Genomic DNA, 22,817 nt, shown 5'->3' on the forward strand with positions numbered 1-22,817 from the left:
CTAAATTGTCACTGACAAAGACATGACTCCAGAATCTTCATTTCATCAATATACTACAACTACAACTTACGATTATGGTAACCAAAATAGAGAGATAGTCAAGAATCTTCATTTCATCAAATCTACATTTCTCTATATAGTCCCCACCACCCATCACCCAAAACCAACAACATCATTCTAGATTTCGTTTTATGGGGTCCAATACCCAATTTACGCGCAATCTTAAAAAATCCCTCCAAACAAAATTCAAACAACACAACACAAGTAAAGTATTTAGCTTCATATTCAAACATACAATTCAATCCATTTGGTTATTATATATATAAGATTTGACAGCTTTATGAAAAGGACATGTGGTGGTTGGATTTTGTGATGCTACAATACGAACAATCACAGATGGTATTTCACATGGAACAGATAAGCCAACAATGCCTTCAATATATAATAATATAGTTTTCTAATTTCATCCATACATATAGATCATCCAAATACACACACCTCCTTTGCTTTCAACAATCGAACCAAACTCATTTACGAAGACAACTTTGTAGGCGTTAATTTCTCAAATTAATCAAATACAACTTTCTCAACAATTAATTCAAAAGACACGCCAAAACAAAAGATTAAACACAAAAACAATTTCAACATTACAGAAGATAAATTGACTCAGCTAAATTAAAAGCTTTCCCTGAAAAGAATTTGAGGTTTTTAAAAATCGGTTTCTTTTGAGGACTCACACACCCACACTACCACATCCTTGAGATCAAATCCCACATCGCTGGGAAAGCGAAAAGAGACGCAGGAATCAAGAATTGAGCGAGACCTGTGACCATTGAAACTGATCCAATGCTCTTGACTGGTGCAGATTTTGGTGGAGGAGGGAGCTTCTCGACTTTAACAGCTAGCTTCATGCCACCGTAACAGCCACCCTTTCCGTCGAGTAGGTAGTAGTGTTTGGTCTGGTTGAGAGTGACGATGTCTCTCCCAGCTCCACGTGTCCAGTTGCGTATTGGGTGGTCGGCGATACAGCCTTCGTAATCAGTCTTGTTTACTTCAAGGATGTTATGTTGGTTTCTGTCGAACACGAAATCTGAGAACAAGAAAGAACATTAAAAGAAAACATTAGTCCAAGGATTTGACGTTTCTTTGATTTGAAATCAAGAACTTTCTATTCGAAGACGTATAAAGCACAAGTGAAAGAAGTAACACACGGTTTTGAGGCTATAATGGAAATGTCTGATATCAAAGATTTCAACTTTAACTCAGTGGGACACTGTTTATCCGACAACGAGCCAAACATGAGAAGAGAGAGAGAGAGGAATGTACTAGTAGGTCTCTCATTCAAACAACCTTAAGAGTGTGTTCAAACCAGATCTGGACTGATTAGGAAACAGTTTTGGAAAAAAAAAAACAATGTGAATCAAATCTCCTGTCTCCATAGACAGAGCATTGATGACCTTTTACAGACTTGAAGGGGCATTTGCAGAAACTCGAAAAGCTAAGAACTTTGGTAGAAAAAAGTTGAAAACTTTGAAACTATAACTAGAAGGAAACCCATTTTGAAATCAGATCTCACATAAGCAGATCCGAGAGAGAGTAGATAGAGAAAGAAGAGAGAGGAGAACGTACAGAGCCAGTCACCGAGGTAGAAATGCTTGCCCTGAGCCCAGATGGTGTAGTTAATGTTTGGGTTCCAGAACTTGTTTTCGCCGACAGTATACTTCTTCGCCGTCACTCCCGGCATAGGCACCGCCATTAGAAAAGCCAGCACCACCGCCACAATTAGCACCGTGAATCTCGCCATTTTGGCTCTGTCTCTCTAACTGAACTAAAAGCTCTCTCTCTCTCTCTCTATAGAGATGTGTATAGTTGCGCAATTTGTGAATTAGAAGGTGGACTAGTGGGTGCTTTCATATAGACCCATTTTTTTTTCCTTTTTTCAACTTCTCTTATTCAATTATAATTAAAAAAAAAAAAACAAATCAAATAGTATAAAAATGAAAAACTAGTAATATAAATAGATGTTTTTTTTTTTGACAACCAACTCAACCGCGTTTTATGAAAATACTTTGGTTGTCCGAATTTTCTTAATTTTCTTTGGTAGTAATATAAATAAATGTTACATTTGTTTTGAGTTAGTAGTACAAATGCGGTATTAACGGAGCTATAATGTATGATTAGTAAGTAACTATTCGTATTTAGACTTGTAAGAGGAAGAAAGAAAAAAAAAAGAGTCAAGGGTTGAGCTGACAAAAGTATGCTTTAGTTTAAAGAAAATCCAGACAAATCCAGGACATCACGCTCTATGTCTTCTATTATAAACATTTATTTATAAAGTTGGTTATTATAATAACTATATCACTTTTTAATACATTTATTTTCAAATAATCATACAAGATTATACGCTTTTTGCATGTGATGATGATATGGTTTTTCAACGAACGTTCCACACACTTTTTTTATCAAAAAAAAATTATGAATGTTCCACACAATTTTGTTACGGCTGTCTGGTTCCTTTTATTATGTACACATTTTAATGGATTTAGGTTTCTTAAAGCATAAAATTTTGAAGTGGGTCTTCAAATGGGCTTTTAAGATCTGTTGTTACTAAAGGAAAAGGTCTATGATAAGCCCATCCTTTTATTCAACTAGCTTACCCGAGTAAACCAGAGTACCGGGTTGTTTCGGTTAGAGAATAACCAAAAATAACGAAAGGCTTTCTTTTTCTAATCAAACAGACAATTACAATAGCATATGATCAACTCAACAGCAGCAATCGTGTTATTGGAATCAAAACTCCAAATATATATGTTCTCTCCATTACATCTTGAATATGCACTTCATTCATTCTCTTATAATTTTTTGTTTTTATTAGAGGAATGTTGGATAAATATGACGAATAGAAATGTGATTTCCTAATTCAGTTTATATAGGTTTATTTATACAAACTGCAAAAACTCACTTTCCAGTTACCATTGACCATCTTCAAGTGCATCTTTTACGATTTATATCCGGTTCGAGTGAAGCTATAAATCATCTTGACGTCGATTCCATGATAAAGTGTTATGGATGAATTTTTTTCCGTTTTAAGCCAACTTATATAAAAATTTAAACATGTTATAAACGCTATAGTTATATGATTATATCCTTAATAACGATGAAATAAGATATAAACAATGTATTTATAATACAATGTATAGACTATAATTTTAATTCAAATATTTTTTGTACGTGCATTATAGTGTAATTAATTTTTGACATCTCGTTATTTTTTAAGTAATTAACAGTGATTATAAACATCACTTGAAAAGTAACGAGAGAGTAATTAATTTTTAGGAACTTGTGATCAAAATATATGGTGTTAAACGAGAGTAAACTTAAAAAAGCAAATAAGAATTTAAAGAAGAAAAAAAACAAAAAAAAAGAGTGGATGCTAGCTAATAATGAGCTGACATCCACTACTTATTTATTATATATTAAAATATAAGTGTAGAATAACAAAAAAAAATTAAAATTATTGTGAATGCAAATGTATATCATGAACTAATATATGAGTCTTTGTAATTTCTAGACTTAGGCATATATGACTTACTATATTACCTTGTAAAAGAGATTATCAGGTGATGAAATCTTTGGTTTAGTAGTGCTTAAGAAAAAAGAAAATTATAGTATTGCTTAATTATTCATATGCTAATATAATGTAACGACCAGACCAAACAAACTCTTATATAAAATATAATATGTAACGGCCTCTGACTTGCGCTGTGTACATGTAATTTCTTTTCTTTTATATATGTCCTTCCCAATTACATACTTTTGCACGGCTCTTTAACATTTTAAATTTACAATTCTTCACCCAAAATTTAACGATTTATGGATATGGCCACAAATTTCTATTGTATCCATTTTGGTTAACAAACATTGAATGTGAAATTAACCAGAAACGAAACGATCTCTTCGCATTTAGTGTAGATGGAAGAGTAAAATTGTTGTTCTCTTTAAAGAAGAATATGTGAATCGTCAAATAAGTTTTGTATATAATGTTTTATGAAATAAGGTTCATTTTGAGTGATAACAAAAGTTTGGGCTTTAACGATGAGATGAGAATGAGAAATTGCTTTTCTTGTAATTTTCTAAATAAAACATTTGCTCTCTTTGACTCTCTTCTTCCTCTTCTTCAGAAAGTTCCATTTTTTATTTCTTTTTGGGCTGTGAAATGCTAAAACACACAATCTCTGTGAACTGTGAGAGTGATCGATTCAGCTCTCGTTTCAATTTCCGGTAAGGTTCCATCTTCTCAAGGGTTGTTGTTTCTTCTTCTCTCTTCGAAAAGGTTTTACTTGAAACGGATTCATGAACAGAGCCACTGTACCGTCGTCTCTCCTCTCTCTGATGTTATTACTGCTTACATTTTCTCAGTGTTTTCCCTTTTTTCTTCCTTTTTAGGGTTTCATTTGATCGAATGTGCAGTCGCATTTGGCTGCTCAGCTGAATTCTAGCTTCAAGACAACCCCCAGAAGCAGCCGAGCTCTCTCTCACTCTTAGACTCAGAGTAATCTCTCTGTTGTTTTCTTCCTCGTGAGTAACTTATTCTGCATTCATATCTTACATTTTAATGCATTTCATCCTTCATCCTCTTTGTGACTTTTTGATTTCTTAGTGAAGTCGCGCTAAAGTTTGATACTTTTTTTTATGGGTTATTGCACTTTATCCATGACATCGTTTTTGGTCTAAGTATTCGTTTTTGTTGGTATAGACTTAGGACTTAGAAAGCTGCTGAAACATTCTCAAGTTATTAAATTGCAGTCAGGAAACGATTTCTGAAAGGATATCGACTAATCTCTTGTTTCCAAATTGAAATTTCATTCATTTAAAAGTTGACACTACGATTATATTATTGGCAGGTTTGTTGTTTGGGAACACTGGGGTACACTGGTAGATACATCAACTTTACTGCCGAAATGGTAATGTCAGACCTTTGGTATCTCTCACATTGTTGAAATTCAGGAAAGGAAAACCATAAGAGTTCAGTTTTTCTTTGTTTGTGCAATGTTTCTTTAGATGGAACATTCTGGTGGTGATGACAGTGATGAGAATTGGAATACAGATGATGAACTTGAGATCGATAACTTCCAATCTTCTCCTGTACATTCTATGTCTGAAACCTCAGTTGGACCTGCTGATGTAAGTGCTTACTGAGTTCTATAGAATGATTGCAATTCTAACTTGTTTTCACGCTGAGGCAAGAATAATGCGGTTTTGTTTCTGTGTATAACATTAGGCAACCTCGCCAAATTTAATCCAGAAGGGTATCTCTGATGAGACGTTTGCTAGTTTTATTGAGATGGGATTTTCAAGTGAAATGATTGCTAGAGCAATTGAAGAAACCGGTGGTGAGTCTATTTCTGATTTGTGTAATCGCTGAGATATGCATTTCTGAATTCTGTCAGTCGATGAAATGATAATAATTTGCAGGAGAAAACTCGGAACCTATGCTGATTCTTGAAACTCTCTTCAAGTATTCTGTGAGTGCTATTTGGCTGAATTTGCCATGTTACTTTGATTTTCTACTTTTTCTTTTTGCATGTGTTCACAATTTGCTTGTATATAATTTTACCTTTCACTTTATGTTTCTTTGTGAAGACAAGCACTGAACCTAGTTCTTCAAAGTCCAAAATTATCAATGATCTTACTGGGATGGGGTTTCCTGAAGAAAACGTGATAAAAGTTTTACAAGAATATGGTAATGACATATCTCTTTCCACATTTTTTTTTCTACGAAATGAGAACTTTCAGTGAGGTTTACTTAGCTTTCCTTGATAATATGCAGGAGACGAAAATATCGATGAGATAACAAATGTGCTTCTTACTTATGAGGTAAGTAAGCATTACAATGATAACGTATATTTACATTAAAATACAGTATGTCATGTAACAGGTCGTTACTGTATTTTTAGGAGGTAGAGAAAATGTCCAAATCAAAAGACGAGAGCATCAACATTAATGATGATGACAATATCTATTCATTATCCTCAGATGAAGAGGAGGTACAATAGTTTAATCAAGTTTCAGACCTTTACTTGGTTATAAATTACTCATGTCTTACATTTTTTAGAAGTAGATTGTGATTGCTGTCTTCTTATCTGTTTTGGAAAATGACAGGATAAACTAAACTACTCACATGAAACTGGTATACTGCAAGATTTGATCAAGATGCAGTATTCGAGGGAAGAGGCTGCTAAAGCTATAGAGAGATGTGGTAAGCTCTGGCTTATTTATTATCATTATACTTCAAAATTTTCTTATCTTTCTATTCAGATCTTAGAGAGGTTTACTTGTATTCTTCTCATCTATCCAATTAGCATCCTTGCCAGTATTCATGTTTCTTCTCAAACTTCACAGGAGAAGATGCAAGTGTGGAAGAGGTCGTAGACTTCATTTGTGCTGCTCAGATGGCACGGCAGTTCGATGAGTTTTTTGCAGAACATGATAAAAAAGAGGTAATAAGTTTTAAGTCTTTTGAAGATCCTACGACACCCATCAAGTTAGTTTTGAATTATCCATCTACAATTCTGGTCGGTGAGACGAGACATCTAGAGTTGTCTGCTTTAAAACTGTGAAATTAATTAACTTCGTCGTAGTTTCCATGTAACCTGTTTTGTTAACTTCATTGCCATTTGATTTTGTAATCAATGCCGGCGATCATTGTTCTGTAGCAGATACATTGCACTCTTGTAGCTATTAACTGTAGCTTACAAATTAGAAAAGCTCTTGGATTGTGATCTTTGCCATATTTTGACCTCTGATAATCTGATTGATGATAAGTTGAACTCTGGATTCCCTTGGCCTTACCTGCTTTTGGTCTGAGCAGATGCTATGGTTTAATACTACAATTTGATGCTTTGTTGTTGTTCTACTCAATGTTTTACAGAACTTACTGATGTTACTAATTGCTTCCTCAAGTCCTATTAATGTTTTTGGAGTTCTGTCTTTCTTTCAGAACATGTAATTACTTCAATTGCTACTGCTGTAGATGGTATACTTCCCTAGATTATGCAGTTTTTCATGCTTGACTCTTTGACTGTGCAGCTTATAACTAACAGCAAAAAGAGGCGAGTATACAATGAGCCACCAAGAAGAGAGAGAAAGCCGAACACTGCCATGGCCAATGACGAGCTCATCCGTCTACCAAAGCCGATGACTGGGTTTGGTGTCCCTAACGAACCTGGACTTATGACACAAAGAACAGTCCCAATTCCGGATGTTGGTCGTGGCCCGCCCTACTTTTACTACGAGAATGTTGCAATGGCTCCTAAAGGTGTTTGGGCCAAGATCTCCAGTCACTTGTATGATATCATGCCTGAATTCGTGGACTCTATCTACTTTTGTGCGGCTGCAAGAAAAAGGGGTTATGTTCACAACCTCCCAATCCATAATAGATTTCAGATCCAGCCTCCTCCTCACTGTACTATCCAAGAAGCCTTTCCATTGACTAAGAGGTGGTGGCCCAGTTGGGATAGAAGACGGAAGCTGAACTGTTTGGTTACATGTATCGCCAGTGCTCAGCTTACAAACAGACTACGTGAGAAGCTTGAGAACCATGATGGAGAGCCACCTCTAAGCGTGCAGAAAGAAATCCTTGAGAGTTGCAGAAAGTGGAATCTGGTCTGGGTCGGTAAGAACAAGCTTGCCCCGCTTGAGGCAGATGAGATGGAGAAGCTTCTAGGCTTCCCAAGAGATCATACTCGAGGAGGAGGTATTAGTAGAACTGATCGCTACAAGTCTTTAGGCAACTCATTTCAGGTATAATTAGATAACTTAAGACCTCTCTGTCGATTCAGTTCTGGTTTGAAAGTCTTTGAGGGTTCTTCAAAACTTAGTTTTTTAAAAAAAAATTTCTGTAGGTTGATACAGTAGCATATCACTTGTCTGCCCTCAAGCCTTTGTTCCCAAAGGGAATCAATGTTCTGTCACTATTCACGGGGATTGGCGGTGGAGAAGTGGCACTGCATCGTCTCCAAATTCGAATGAATGTAGTTGTGTCTGTCGAGATTTCAGAAGTGAATCGAAACATCTTGAGTAGCTTCTGGGAGCAGACTAATCAGACAGGTATCTTGAGAGAGTTCAGTGATGTTACAAAGCTAGACAACCATACGATTGAGCGACTTATGGACGAGTATGGAGGGTTTGACTTGGTCATAGGAGGAAGTCCTTGCAACAACCTGGCTGGAGGTAATCGGATCAGTAGAGTTGGACTTGAAGGAGATCATTCGTCACTCTTCTTTGAATACTGCAGGATTCTCGAGACTGTTCGCGGCAAATCAGCACGTATGAGGAGATGAAGAATTTGAAGACCAAGTTTTTCTGATTTGACAAGTGTTTCAAACTTGTAGTATTTTGCAGATTCTTTTTGTGCCTCCTCTATTACGTAGAAAGGTAGTAGAAGTGAGCATATATAATATTGGATTTTAGGGTCGTAGACAACTAAGTTTTAAACACTACACTAAACCAAATCGAACCAATACTAAACCGAAGTTATAACACTACACTGGCACTGTGCACTTTATCTTGTTTGGTTCGAGACGACTAATCGGAACCAGAGCCTTGAGCTGTGTCTCTGCTTGCTCTGTGATTAGCTTCTCCAACAAGCCCTTAAATCTCAAGCTCCGACACTGCAGTAAACACAGTCGCAGCAACACATGAACTCCTGCAAATCTCTTATTCGTACCTCAATATCTTCATTTGGATTGGTTCCTCGATCAATCCCTAGTTCCTCCATCACCTTTATCTCAGTTCGCACTTTATCTCCTCTCTCTCTTCTCCCTCCAAATCCATGTACACCGCTCTCACTCTTTCTTCTTCTTCAGTTTCAACCTTTTGTTTTCAAATTCGTAAACTATTCGTTTGATTTCTCTCATATGTTCAATTTTAAAATCGCTGCTCATGTGAATAATAGGCATTGGAACAGCTCGACGCACATTTCGCTCAACGACATTCTCGCAGTTTAATGGAGCTGCGGCGGCTCTTTCACCGGAGAGCTTCACGGAAGAATCTCCCAAGGATACTGTGAAGGAATTACTAACAACTAATCGTGTTGAAGCGTCAAGAAGCATGATGAAGATGGAGCGGCGGAGCATTTTGAGCGATGGTGAGGGTGATTGTAGAGGATCATGGTTCCCTTACGAAGACAGGTTCAGGTGCGGTGAGGTGCATCTTAGTAGCCGTGAGGTGTTGGAGGCTGTGACTCCTCATATGATGGAAGAGAGGAGAGATAGATTTAGGCGTGTTGTGGAGAATCGAAGCTACTCGGTGTGTCTTGTGGTTGAAGGTCTCTCTGATTTTGGAAACATCTCTGCTGCGTTCCGCTCTGCTGATGCCTTGGGGATTCAATCCGTACACGTCGTTTCCTGTGACAGCTCCAAAAGGTGCCCCCTTTGAGGTTGGCATTTTCTGTTTCTTGGTTATTAGGATTCGGTTTCAATTTGGGATTTTTTAATTTTCTTCACACTTTTTGAGGTTGGGGTATATACATAGTGTCGTGAGTGACTTGACATCATAAGCTGGCGACTGAAGTTATGTTTATTGGATCATAGAATGGAGTAGGTGAGAATTATTATATTTCCTCTACTTTATGAGTTGGAATCTATACCGTGCAATAAGTTGGAGATTGAGTCCTTAAGGTGAAGAATGAGTCTAGTAGAAGTTTCGATTACATTGTCCTCATGAGTCAAAAGATTGATCATAAGTTGACTTTTGGTTCATACGATTGAATGGGGATTCTGTATCTTGAACGTGTACTGATAAATGAGTCATAGGTGATATTTCGAAAGATTTATCATTAATTTTTTACTATAATGTATAATAGGTTTGATCACATTGTGTGAATTCATGTACTGTTCTATCTGTGTGAATGTGTAATATATATGTGTAGGTATAACGGAAATCGCCATGTGAGTATGGGAGCTGAGAAATGGTTGGACATTGAGTTTTGGGACACACCGAAAGAATGTTTCAATGCTTTGAAGTCTCGTGGTTACAGAATTGCCACAACGCATTTGGGGATGGACACTGTAAAACCTCTTTTTTGTATATTCTTCTCATCACCATAATTGATGGGGTAAAATGAATGTATGTTAGTACTCATAACAGTTTTTTGGTGGTAAATATTCACAGGTTTCCATTTACGATATGGACTGGTCATGCCCAACAGCAATAGTTGTTGGAAACGAGGGCAGGTAATATTATCTCTCACTTTCCAACCGCTATAGTTGTGGGAAACGGGTTCAGGATTTCTTAATGGATTTGTGGGAAATTTGCAGCGGAATAAGTGATGAAGCCTTGGAGTTGTCAGATTTGTGTTGCAGTATTCCGATGAATGGAATGGTTGATTCATTCAATGTCTCAGTGGCTGCAGGGATTCTGATGCACCACGCAGTCTCTGACAGAATCACTCGTCTGGTAAACCGATTGACACAGCTACACAATCTTTTAAGTTAGCTTTCAGTTCACTTATGTTTATCATATTTTATGGTTTTCAACAGGGAAGTCATGGAGATCTGTCCGAATCAGAGAAAGATATATTGACTGCTGAGTTCTCACTTCGTCACAGTAGAAGCTCACTTAGCATTGCTTACGAGTTCGCTAAACGTAAACAAAACTCTACTTCTTTCTAATTTCGGAAACCGTATTGTCTTTTTTCTTTCTGTTCTGGGTGTTACAGGCTTCGAAATCTCCTTTGTTTTGTAATCAAATATTTTTCCGGACACCTTCCATCAAACGTATTTGCCTTTTCAATCCACGAAGTGGTATCGATTCATCAGTCTTATGCGTCCATGAACGGCCGTCGAAAAGCATAGAAACTGAACAACACATCGTACTTAGGCTGCTATTAAGCAGTTCCAAAACATGATAAGAATAATATTTCCTCCATGCTTTTATACTTTTATCTATACTTGAAAACTTTAAAAAGTTTTTCTTTCAAGAGACATCATATTATTGACTTGAAATTGGAAGCTCGCCCTAAGACATAAAACACATAAAATTAAGTCATAATTCTATTAGAAACGAAAGCCTATCAAAAGTATTTTAAAAGCGTGTTTCTGTTATCATTTTGTTTATTTTTGGAACACATAATTAATCAATTAACATATCACTGCTCGTAGTCTGTATCCTCTCCTTGGTGCTGCTATCTTCTCCACTTGTCCGTTTCTTCGACTGATGCGACTTCACATACTCATCGATTCTCGCCTTCAACTCGACGTCCGGTATCAACATCTCTGATGTCAAATGTGCTCGGTTAAAGGGATCATGCTGCAGCAGAAATAAGATCAGATTCAAAGCCAAAATCTTCGGAGAGAGAGAGAGAGAGGGAGATGTGTAACTGATCGTCAATGTGTTAGATATGCTTACATTGTCGCTGAGAAGATGACGCTGGATGATGGGTCGATCAACTGTGATTCTTGAGCTTGGAAGTATCACTGGATCTCTCATTAGTGTGTACTGCAAAAAAAAAATATGAAAAATATAACAGAGAACAGACTTTAGTGCATGTTATTGAGACAAAAATTAGGTTTCTATAAAATTAGTACTTCTTTCCACAGATAAAGACCTGAATTGGGTCAAGGAACTCGTCTGGTATTTCACCAAGCGCAGCTTCAGCATCCAGAGCTTCAGAGGCAGCAGCTTTGGCTTTAATGCCTAACTCCATAAACTCTTGAATGATTCTTCCTTCTTCACCTATTCTCCTAAGCACATCTGCTCCTGCATTGAATAGCTGCAAAAACCGGCACTTGTTTTGTTCAGTAGAGACAGATAGATTATGACGAAGAGTATTTGGTTAGAAAGGAGAATTTGACCTGTTCGTTATATGATCGGCCATCACTGGATATGGCACCAGGGAATATGTTTTCCGAGTCTCCTCTTGCGAGATTAACATATATGCGAACGATCTTCAAAATTCATGAAAGCAATCAGAATTGTATTCAGTCACTTTCTCACACATTTTGGTAAGAAAACTTAATTGTCATCACTAACCTGTTTAAGCAACTGTTTTGGACGGAACTCATACTTTTCAGGATCTTTCAAGCTTAAAGATTTACGCTGTGGACCCACGAGTTGTAGCAAGAAGTAATTAAGCATATTTGCAACCCTCTCAACCTGAATAAGTAAGTACAAACAAACAAACAAACTCTTCAGTTGGGTAATCATCGGGCAGGTTTCCAGTTCAGGAATACGGTCAGGTTACCATCTCAGGGAGTAGAAAAGGGGCAGTGATCTCCTCAGATGTAAATGAAAGCATAGTCACATCTTCATTTGCCAGCTTCATGTCGATTCTAACAATCTGCAGAGCAAAGAAAAGTTCTTTAGGGTATTGTGAACCAAGAACATAATATGATACAAAATAAGAAGTGTCAATCCAACTAACATTCTCCTGAGAATGGAAGAGTCTTGTTCTCTCCTGTCTCTCTTGTGTTGGTCGCTGCTCCCATTCTGCAGTATTTGACATCTCTGCCTCGATTTGTTTAATCTCCAGAATTTTGTTAAGACTTTCATCAAGAAGATAGATGCTATCATTGACTAAGAAGTTTAAGAAATTCAAGTACACGCCCTTCTCTTCATCTTTTGCAATCTGTAACACATCAAGTTTGGTAGCATTGGAAAATGATAATTAAAGTTCAAAGTCACGGCCAGCTCATTAAGAATTTACCCGTCTCCAAGCATTCCGGTGACTAGGCACCTGCCAGAGATACTCCAAAAGCTCGGCAATGTTGTGACGAATATTGAATTTGTCATAGAACTGCATTTGGAAAATTAGATATCAGTTACATTAGAAGCAAGAGCTAACAGCCATTATGGCTGTTCTAGAGCTAGCATATTATGTACTAAGCAATAAACAGAAGCTCGTTACGCCAGAAATAATATAGCCACTACACAAAATCTCTTGCAATCACCTGAGTGTGTGAACCTGTGAACTCAATGTCCACATATAGTTTCAGTAAATTCCTGACAAGATACTCGAGTGATAACTGATGCCCCTCAAAAAGAGTAGATGTAGCAGATGAAGAACCACTGCAAACAAAAATTGAATTGAGATTGGTGGACCACATTACTGCAGAACTTGTTGCATTAGCAACACAAATTGAGGTTTTAACAGCTTTAGTGAAGGAAATCACCTTGAACGAGGCATCCAGCAGTTCAGGACTTCAACCATTTTTGCTCTGAGATATGGGTTTCTAACATACTCAGGACTTGCCATGAACATAATTATGAAGTTCATAAAGTCGTCCTTAAAAAAAAAGAGAACAACCATCATCAATGCAAGTACAACGAGAGAATGTCACCAGACGGAGTAATGCAAGATAAAACTAAGCATACCAGTACTACCCCATCCAAAGCTTTGGGAATTCTTGAAGCAAATATCAGTAACTCCATTGCATCTTCAACAAAATGCTCAGGCATACAAGAGAATTCCATGGGACAAGTTGATGGTAAAGGCATCTTAAAGCCACCAACTAGTCTAACTAACCAGACAACCACTAGTCGATAGAAAGACAGAGCTCGCTGAATAAAATCGCCATCCTTCAATACAGTATAGAGAGATAAAGAAACTATTACTATCATGTTATCGTCCAGAGACAAAGCAAAGATGTTCTCATCTCAGAGAATATGACTACAAACCCTTAATATTTGGGCTTCATGGCAGAGCTTTTCCTGAGAATACAGCTCTAGTTCTTTTTCCATTCGGGTTATATCAAGTTCCAACTGTGGAGAAGGTGCTTGATCTCTCATGGCTTTTAGTGTTGCAAGATTATCTTCACCTCTCGAAATGTCCTACGTCATGAGGGAAAAAGTAAAAAAAAATACAATTACAATCTTCTGCAAATTCAGGCATCAAGGACTTTTCCACAATCAAAATATGTTCCTAAGTTAAAGTTTTAACTATAGTTCCTTCTTGTTTTCACTGAAAATCGTCTCGACAACACAATGTCAAGAACCAAAATAAAAAAAGAGATCTCAGCAAGATAGTTCATCACAAATCACTTTTAAATGTTTCAAACTCTTCTATATCTCCAGTTCGAGAATTTGAGATGATGGTTTACCTGAGCAAGATGTTTAAAGTCAGAGAGTGCTTTTAGGAGACCCAAATTAAGGACCCTTGCAGTCATAAAGAAGCATTCACAAATGAAAGTGTACTTAGTTGCTGACTTTGCATTTTGCCCAGAAGCATTACTACTAGAACTTGTGGCTTCTTTGGATTGTAACAAGCGACTTTCGTTCCCGTTTTCTGGCCCAGCACCATCTGTGTTTGCCGTAGCATCTTTGTCAATCCACTCAGAAACTTCTTCGGATGATGCATGAAGAGCAGTCAAGTCGCTGGTGTTGATCATAAATAATATTGTTCATCATTATAATATGAAAATTCAGTGAGGAAATATATGTACAATTACTTTGAGGATCATACCTTAATTTCAAGCGATGACCACAGAATGCATATTTTGGATCAATCTTATCTCTTTTAGTTAAATGCGGATCTAAAAATGGTTCACAGAGCCGGAGCATTACTGCACTGAGGTTGACAAACATGCCTGAGCTAGCACAAGAGACTGGATCAACCTGTTAAACAAGATATACATATTACAGAATGCTGGTTTGAAAAAGACAAATACCAACTTCATAAAACCGAGGGGAGACTAGAACAATTCATAAATAAATAAAAACTATTTTATATACTAATGTGTACCTGTATATGGGCTCTAGACGCATTTGCATTGATCACCTCTGCAAGAAACTGTAGAACACACTCACGGGTATCAGTACTTTTAAGTAAAATCATCAGTACATCATGCAGCCCGCTGTACAAAATGTTCATAAAATTTTTAATGGTGGAGAAGGATGATAATAAGTCTGCGGGACGACGTTCTGATGCTTCAGAGAAGCACTGCTGCCTGATATTCACAAAACAATAGACATGTATTAGCGTTTCTATAACAGGTAAAGAATATCATGTAAGATAAATCAGGAGACCCTTCTGTTTGCACAAATAATCCATGTCAAATGCTAATGTTCAGTACAGACAAGAAAAATGCTTAAAATAATTGATTTCGTCCACAATATTCCAACTTAAGAGAGAGCTTACTAATGTTTTTATTGGTTTAGGACACTGAGCACCTAAGTCTTATGTATGGTGGATTTGTATAATCATGCTTAAAAATGCATATCACCTAACAGTGTCATCTTATAAGCCAAAAACATGTGCTTCTTTCCTTTTTGAACAACTATCTACTATGAATACGCTAAACAATAATTCTTACTATCCAAACTGTCTCAACAAACTAAACAGACCCAAAGATTAGAGAATTCTAAGCAAGAGAAACAGAAATAAGTTCAAACTCACCCAACATCAGGTTGACTCTTGAATAGCGTATTATCTGGCAGTGCACTAATATGGAAGAAAGGGCCAAGAATGCTTGTCAGCTCCATGGCTCGACCGTTCATATAGGCGCCTCGTGGAACCCACCACTCATGACTAACCAGAGATTTTGCTCCTACTGGTAAGCTAACAAGATACTTGAGAGCCCTCAATGGTGGCTGGAAATCTCCAAGCACTGATACATTAATAACCGTAGACCTCAAGTCCTCGTAAAGCTCCTTTAAAATAGGGTCCAAGCTATCAAAATCTGAGTCTTTGAAGAACTCATCCAAAAATCCCGGAGGAGCCTGAACCCCATTGCTACTACTTCCAAACATATCCAATGAACCAGAACCAACCTCGGCGAAAATCAATGGGAGCACAGGAGACCTATTCTTCTTCTTCAGCCTAGTATCCAGTCCACCGCTAAGTGTATCCGCGTTCCCAAACATGTCAGGATTCGCCAAGTGTATCCTACAGTAAGAAACAGCGAGCTTCTTCGCCTGTTTAGTGACAATCTCCATCTCCGATCTAAGGTTCTTGTCCTTCATCGACTGGATTTTCTTCGATTCGTCGTAAGCACGACGGTAGCAACCGATTAAGTACGGAAAGGGCGGTTCTGCGGCAGAGAAGTCGCCGGAGAGACGATCTATGAGCACTCTCTCCATCAAATCACGAGAAAGCAAGAGCTCTCTACCTTCGCTGAGGACCTCAGCGGCCGTCATCTCCAAGTAAACAATACGAGGATCGGAATCAGTTGGTTCCGTTAGGGTTACATAAAATATCTTCCGGAGGATAATATCCTCAATTTCAACCGGAGATCGTTGTGGCTTATTCGTCGCCATTGATTCTCTGACTCAAATCAACACTCGAAAACTCGATTTGAGATAAAATAATTTTTTTTTATATCACCGATGAATCAGAAAGCGAAACACTTGGGACTTATCAGCTGAAACTATAAATAAATACTGAAAAATCAAAATTCACGAAAGAAGAGAGAAACCATGGCAATAATTGGAAGAGATTTTCTGGGAGTAGGTTTTCGTGATGAACTCTTTTGAGTCTCTGAACGAGCTTTGGGAAGTCCTGAACTTGGACGAAAAAAGTCTATATACGATATGTGCAACGTCGTACTTGAAACGATGTCGTTTAATACTAAACCTTTTTCTTTTAGCCCAATCAAGGAATATTTTTTTCAAGTTTTTCCAATTTTCTTCTTTTTGATTAATAGTTTTACCCATAGTCCCATATAAACAACTTTTTAAAAATTTACCTTAATATCATTTTTCAATTTTTTCTGGGTCATAATAGTCTGCTTCGGACTGAACCATAAGAGGTGAAGCTTACTCGAATGCTAGTAATATATTATGAATATAAACATCATCCCAGGAACAAATTTTAAAGAAAAGAAAGGGAAACACAATTATTTGGACCGATAAATTTTGGAACCTTTTTTTTTTGTTGTTTTATTCGAGATGATCATGCGGTCGGATGGACATGAACATCGCGGCATACTGAAGTAACCGGCGTTCACTGTTACCTTCAACGCTATTCTCCGACACAGGACTCATCGAACCGCCTCCACCGCCGTTGATTTCACCACGGGTTCTTTTCCTGTACCGGCGCCACGCCATCTGAATATTCACGGCGGCCCACGTCCTCCAGTTTGAGGAATAGTATCTTGCGGTCCGCTTAAGCCGCTCATTCGCAAATTTATAACGGAAATGATCGGTGATGTACTTAAGATCATCGGATCCTAGGGAGAATGCCTCGATGTTGTCGAGGCAGACAAATGTTGCCGAAGAAGGGGGAAGACGATCAATAAATGGACGACGTAGGCACCACGAGAGTAGCTCGTCTCCTAAGTAACCCCCTGGTTCCAGCATACTAGTGGCTATGACCCCTTTGCTTAGGCTCTGGATACGTTTGGCTCTCCCACGCATGATGAATATCATTCTCTGTACAGGATCACCTTCACGGATTATCTGCGACAATCAATAAAATCAAATAACCTCAGATATTACAAACTGAAGTCACCAAAAAACAAACCAAAACTTTGGCTCTTAAGATGTGTGACTGTGTGTGGCTTAGTGCAAGGGGTGGAAACTATAACTCTTAAATCGAAGCTGAAGCAAAAGAATTAGAACTTTAAGTTTGTGAAATGATGGGTCGAGTACCTTTTCATCTTTAGAGAAAACACGAGACTTAGCCCGATCACAAATGTTGTCGAGGATCAAATCGTCCATGCCCCTGAACAATGGCACCTGAAAAGTGAAAAGGATCAAACATGTCAGAGACTTTAGCCTTAACAGGTACTGCTTTCACATCTTAACAAGATTTGAGTGTAATCACTGTAATGTCCATTTTCAAGTACCTTGTTAATGAGATCAAAGCAAAGATATCGTTTGATATCTCTTCGGAGACCTGGAGGCAAATCTTGTATAAGTTCTAGCTCATCTTCTCCACCCAAGGCAGTCCATCTCTGCCGCTCAAATCGCCTAACTCTCTGTCTTATTCGGGAAGGTAACTGCCTACGTTTCATCCACCATTCCATGTCCCTACAGCGTATCTGCATTTTCCTTTTTTTCGCCATTACTGCATGCAAAAACACCTTCAAAAGAAAGTAAAAAGCTTGTTAAAATCTTCCGATTCCATCAAAACACAATATCATATAGAAAAGATATATTCTTGCATAGTTTACCTGAATGTTCCCAATCAATAGCGTGAAGAGTAATAGCCCGCTAAGGACCATAACTATACTGAAAACAACTTCGAGCCAGTTGCTTGTGGGCTCAAGATCATTCGCGAATGTGCTATAAAACGTGACACCCAATTCAGGATTAGTATGTATGACTATCAAAGATCTTTAAATATCCAAGGATGAAAACCTTAAAATCTGAAACTAAGCAATTACCTGAGAGTCATTAGACCCCAGAAGATGGGATAAAGGATCTTAACCGCAAGAGAATTGCTGGAGATGACTGGAAGTGCCCATCGGTAGATACCATATCGGAATGGTCCGTTTGAATCTAAGCACATAGGCTTCTTGACAACACTGGTAAGGTTTCCAGATAAGCATGGATATCCAATTGTGCTTGTGGGTGACACAAATTGGTAACAGACCTCTTCTTTACAAGACAGACTCAGGTTGCAGTTCCCGGTTCTCATGCATTGCTGTCTTATGCAAGAAGCAACACGCTGTATTGCGAGAACATACCAGCATCCCCCAGCAACCTGAAACCACCAGAATTTCCATTACAAAAACAACCTTTAGTATCATATCTTGGCATGGAACCTAGCAGTATATACATATGGAATTTCACAACTTAAGAGTTGTAAAAGTTGTTTCAGTGTACAGTTGTACTTGTAGCAAATTATATTCAGGCGGAAATAATGTATCTGGCTTGAAAGGACTCACATGAGAAGCGATGAAATATGCGATGAGATTAAGAGCAAAACCCCACCAAATAGTGCCAAAAATGTAGCCAGTGACCTTTTGCATCCTTCTCATCAAGCAGAAGCAGTGATAAATCTTGGGGAGGAATTGGAACAAGAATATTAGCAGAAGAATCGTCATTATCAGCTTAACCTTCTCTTCTCTTATCAGTTTCGGCACGACTAACCAAAACACAGCCTGCAAATAATCAAAACACACAAAGTTCAAATTTGCATCTCAAATCAGGATTCATCAACACTTGGAAATGATTCATGGAGGCCTTTCTTGACACAGATAAAAGGTTTAGTGTTATTTCATAATATAAGAATACTTTGAAGGTTTCTTTGAAAAGTCGTCGGATTTTAAACCTGAGGCACAGGGAGAATGACGATAACATCAAACCAGAAGCCAGTGAGGGAGCGTGCGTAGTGAGACGCGATGGCGCGTGGATCCCAAACGAGCTTGCCACAACCGACAACAAGCGACTCTCTCGAGACGTAAGCCAGTCTGAATTGAAGCCACACGTGCCAAAGATGAACAGCGTCGAGAAAAGTGCGGAGCACCGTGACCACCGCGGCGAACGCGCCGTCCATGTAGAGACAGGCGGGGCCGGAGGTTCGACCAATGGAGAGGGCGTAGAAGAAGAGCGGATCCACGGCCAAGGCCATCCCGCGAGCTAGAAGCAACGCGCGGTTCCATCTCTGGACGCGCTTGCTCCTGGGATCGAGAACTTCGCCGAAGGGACCTTTGAGACGCCTGAAGCGAGCTCGGAGAGGGTTGGGGAGGGATCCTTCTTGGATGGGAACTAGAGAAGAGCCTGCGGAGGCACGCCACTCGGGCGCGTGAGCTTGATCGCAGCTAGTTGAGTGGAAAGCTGGGACGCCTACTTGAGTACAAGCGTAACACTCGACGGAGCTCAGAACCGGCGTTTCATCGCTGCCGCTGCTGGTGGAATCTCCGCCGTTGTTTTCATCGATTCCAGTCGTTTGTCGACGGAATTTGTCGGAAAACAGTCCAATCCACCTGCAAAAAAAAAATCAAATCAAATTGTGAACTCTGATTTTGTAACAACAATCATCGATCGATCTACTGCCAAACAAAAAAAAACAAAAATCGTTGGGAATCATCTCACATTCGTTGTATAGTACACAATTTTCGAAAATCCATTTCGTAATAAAACGATTTAGCATATACTCAAGCAATTATACTGAAATTGCATGGTCTTTGTTCGCTATATAAACAGTTCCAAAAAAACGAGTGAATGTTATTTTTGTCTCGGGAAAGAAAACAAAATGATTGTCAGATAAAGCTTGTAACCGTCGTCGAGTAAAAAAAACAAAAGACATTTGAAAAATGTTCTCGAGCGTACCGCCATTACTGAAGGATTACAAGCATAGATAGAAATTAAATTAGGAAATTGTATGTAAACCTGGAGATGAAGTTGGGGTGAGAGGGCATGATTGAAGTAGAGGAAGCACCATGGGAGGGAGAGGGAGAGAAAGAATTTGCAGGGAGTGATTGGAGAGAGAAGAGAGAAATGGGAAGATGATTTGTATAGGCAAAGGCAAAGACAACGAGAAGACAAGTAGTGTGTGTGATACGTACGTCTCTAGTAGGATTAGTGGGAGACTCTGGTTCAATAACCAAACCGAAGATTGGCTTAAAATCGAAAATCAAACCGGGATTGACGAGGAGAGAGATGAGCTGTTCAAAGTCTGAGCGATGTTGATAGGGAAGCAACGGCCCACAATAGAACACATTCAACAAAATTGGATTCCGTACAGATCATGACGATAACTACGTTTACGGGCCCATTTCGATTATTCTTATTTTATTATTATTATTATGAAGAAGCTACAGTATTTAGCTCATCAATAATGTTGCTTGTATGTTCGTTTAATTATTGAATTATATTGAGATAGTATAGGATTTCAAATTTACTTGCTTTTATAGGCATAACGAATTTACTGCTATATATGTGTGTATGTGAGCGTGAATACACTGGTGTAAGATTATAAACTTATAACTGTATAGGTACTATTTTTAGGATGATAAAAACATGCATGTACATCATGAACCTACGTAAGAAGCATGCATATATGTTATCTGTTTCAGATTCCATATTATTCATCATTAATATTCTGAAAATAATATGTTTTATTCCATTATTGTATATTGATTTTTGTCTTTGTCATTAATAATTATGTATTTTGACTTAATTAATCGGTATATTCTTCTTGTCGCCGTCAACTCAGTGATAGTTAAAATATATAAATATATATATATATATATATGTGTGTGCGCTCGCGCGCGCTTTGTGAGGGATTGAATACATGCGGAGGAAGTCATTTTAAACAAGCCAAGAGGCATACATACCACGAAGCCTAATCTCGTAATTAGGTAATTCTTGGTTTACAAATACATTCAGTTTAACACTATAATAATGTTTTTATCATCATAAACTGTCATTTTTCCGGATATTTAATATTAGTTCTCTTACCTTACAGTGAAGTTTCCAAAATTTGACAGTAGTCATGCAAATCTGCCATATCATGCATTAATAATTCGTGTCACGACCATTATATCAACGGGTCACCACCCCCCACACCACAAATTTCTTGTTGAAATGTATTTTTTTTCATCATATCAAGCCAACAAGGTAACAACAACAAATTTGGAAAATGGTTTCATGTACTTATCCGAGCGTAGTGAAAAAGACAAGAAGCCATGTGCAATAACTCTGTTTTATTTTATCTTCTTGTAACCAAAAAAGAAAACAAAAAAAAAGTTATTTATTAAGTGTACATGTGTTATGTGTATGTATGCAAAACAGAAAAGGAGAAGAAGAGGAAACCGTAGGGACCAAAACAACGAAAGTGGCACAAAATGGCAAATGAAATGTGACATTTGATTTGTATCTGGTTGGTCGACATTCCTTCTTCTATATACATCCAACTTCCAATAAAATCGAAATAACAAAAAAAAAAAAAAAAAAAAGAGTGAATTGTCGATCTTTTTTTTTTTATATAACATTGGCATATATATACATGGAGATTTTGAACACGACAGATGTATCTCTTTTGTATTTTGAGTTCGACACGCCAAGTCCAAGATGATCTTCTAGCTAAGTCTTTTTTTTTTTTTGTGGAACCAAACTGTTTCCACCCAAAACTGTTTGAGAATGTTCGATTTTTACCTATCTACAAATCCAATTCCCCTCTTCTTGTATTGTAACTAAACATACGCCAAAACCATTTGAAACCGATATCTACAACTTTTTTGGTTCATTTTTTTTTCACCTATCTTTTTACATATCCATTAGAAATTCATTTTGTTAAATTCTATTTTTAGACTTAGAAAGATAAATATATAGTCAACCCTATTTAATTATTTATTTAAACCATATATAGTAGTCTGTCTGGTTAGCATGCAGAAGCAGAACTATGGCGAAGGGGCCACGCAAGCCTACTAATTTGGTGGTCACACATTCTCTCGCAAGCCAGACTAATTTTTAGATTTTCTTCTTCTTCTTCTTCTTCTTCTTCTGTTTTTTTTTTTGTCTGTCATTCGAAAATTAGTTATAACAGATAGAAAAGAAAAAAGCAATTATCCAACGAATAAACGTTTGTCTAAGCAAATATGCGACAAATGAGGAGACGTAGGAGAAAATCCTCTTTGGCCAAATCGAAGACCCAAAAACGAAAAAAATATAAATGTCTTCTCTCTTTCGTGCCAAACAAGAAACCTCAGAGAAACCATGAATAGCGTCTTTTACATCCTGAAACCTCTCTGCAATAACAATAAGGTGAGACACTTTTCCTGCCTTTACCTCGAATGTTGTATGATTTAGGTTCGGGTTCAGCTTCAAACGAATATACATTCAAAACTGGTAAATACAACAAAGTTTTTTTCCTATGACGATCACTGATGACTTTATTATAGACTCTTGCTTAGTTTGCTTTAATCAATCTG

The 22,817-nt window shown here is 37.8% G+C and overlaps 5 protein-coding genes across 8 annotated transcripts; 2 read left to right on the forward strand and 3 right to left on the reverse strand.

Moving 5' to 3' along the window:
• Positions 1-440: 440 nt before the first annotated feature.
• Positions 441-1,888, reverse strand: LOC17883983 (lamin-like protein). The gene is made up of 2 exons (XM_006288722.2): positions 1,630-1,888; positions 441-1,090 (listed from the first exon to the last, which is right to left on the reverse strand). Exons 1-2 carry the CDS (start codon positions 1,802-1,804, stop codon positions 747-749), a joined length of 519 nt encoding a protein of 172 aa, XP_006288784.1. The 5' UTR covers positions 1,805-1,888; the 3' UTR covers positions 441-746.
• A 2,301-nt stretch (positions 1,889-4,189) lies between these two features.
• LOC17881557 (DNA (cytosine-5)-methyltransferase DRM1) lies at positions 4,190-8,529 on the forward strand. Of its 2 annotated transcripts, none has more exons than XM_023781338.1 (13): positions 4,190-4,281; positions 4,447-4,578; positions 4,905-4,964; positions 5,062-5,184; positions 5,282-5,393; positions 5,476-5,525; positions 5,644-5,743; positions 5,831-5,877; positions 5,958-6,047; positions 6,163-6,259; positions 6,403-6,500; positions 7,090-7,803; positions 7,905-8,529. In XM_023781338.1, exons 3-13 carry the CDS (start codon positions 4,962-4,964, stop codon positions 8,340-8,342), a joined length of 1,872 nt encoding a protein of 623 aa, XP_023637106.1. In that variant the 5' UTR covers positions 4,190-4,281; positions 4,447-4,578; positions 4,905-4,961; the 3' UTR covers positions 8,343-8,529. The 2 variants fall into 2 exon arrangements, with proteins under 2 accessions (XP_023637106.1, XP_006287274.1); XM_006287212.2 differs by having other exon boundaries at positions 4,447-4,552.
• Positions 8,530-8,584: 55 nt separating this feature from the next.
• Positions 8,585-10,796, forward strand: LOC17881866 (tRNA (guanosine(18)-2'-O)-methyltransferase). Of its 2 annotated transcripts, none has more exons than XM_006287965.2 (6): positions 8,585-8,835; positions 8,957-9,425; positions 9,932-10,070; positions 10,174-10,235; positions 10,320-10,458; positions 10,542-10,796. In XM_006287965.2, the coding sequence occupies exons 1-6, from the start codon at positions 8,700-8,702 to the stop codon at positions 10,671-10,673; spliced, it is 1,077 nt and encodes a 358-aa protein (XP_006288027.1). In that variant the 5' UTR covers positions 8,585-8,699; the 3' UTR covers positions 10,674-10,796. The 2 variants fall into 2 exon arrangements, with proteins under 2 accessions (XP_006288027.1, XP_023637108.1); XM_023781340.1 differs by having other exon boundaries at positions 8,632-8,835; positions 10,150-10,235.
• A 233-nt stretch (positions 10,797-11,029) lies between these two features.
• LOC17884516 (probable ubiquitin conjugation factor E4) lies at positions 11,030-16,470 on the reverse strand. The gene is made up of 16 exons (XM_006289697.2): positions 15,395-16,470; positions 14,741-14,945; positions 14,462-14,613; positions 14,100-14,373; positions 13,678-13,830; positions 13,375-13,578; positions 13,173-13,285; positions 12,951-13,068; positions 12,707-12,796; positions 12,425-12,628; positions 12,245-12,340; positions 12,034-12,156; positions 11,856-11,948; positions 11,609-11,773; positions 11,410-11,499; positions 11,030-11,310 (listed from the first exon to the last, which is right to left on the reverse strand). Exons 1-16 carry the CDS (start codon positions 16,252-16,254, stop codon positions 11,134-11,136), a joined length of 3,117 nt encoding a protein of 1,038 aa, XP_006289759.1. The 5' UTR covers positions 16,255-16,470; the 3' UTR covers positions 11,030-11,133.
• Positions 16,471-16,743: 273 nt separating this feature from the next.
• On the reverse strand, positions 16,744-20,531 carry LOC17881983 (cyclic nucleotide-gated ion channel 2). 2 transcript variants are annotated; one of them, XM_006287053.2, is made up of 8 exons: positions 20,275-20,531; positions 19,214-19,868; positions 18,828-19,043; positions 18,324-18,643; positions 18,111-18,222; positions 17,784-18,020; positions 17,587-17,673; positions 16,744-17,394 (listed from the first exon to the last, which is right to left on the reverse strand). In XM_006287053.2, exons 1-8 carry the CDS (start codon positions 20,301-20,303, stop codon positions 16,876-16,878), a joined length of 2,175 nt encoding a protein of 724 aa, XP_006287115.2. In that variant the 5' UTR covers positions 20,304-20,531; the 3' UTR covers positions 16,744-16,875. The 2 variants fall into 2 exon arrangements, with proteins under 2 accessions (XP_006287115.2, XP_023636306.1); XM_023780538.1 differs by lacking the exon at positions 20,275-20,531 and adding an exon at positions 19,978-20,068.
• Positions 20,532-22,817: the final 2,286 nt, after the last annotated feature.

Source organism: Capsella rubella, unplaced genomic scaffold (assembly GCF_000375325.1).
Source record: "Capsella rubella cultivar Monte Gargano unplaced genomic scaffold, Caprub1_0 scaffold_6, whole genome shotgun sequence".
Lineage (NCBI taxonomy): Eukaryota > Viridiplantae > Streptophyta > Magnoliopsida > Brassicales > Brassicaceae > Capsella > Capsella rubella.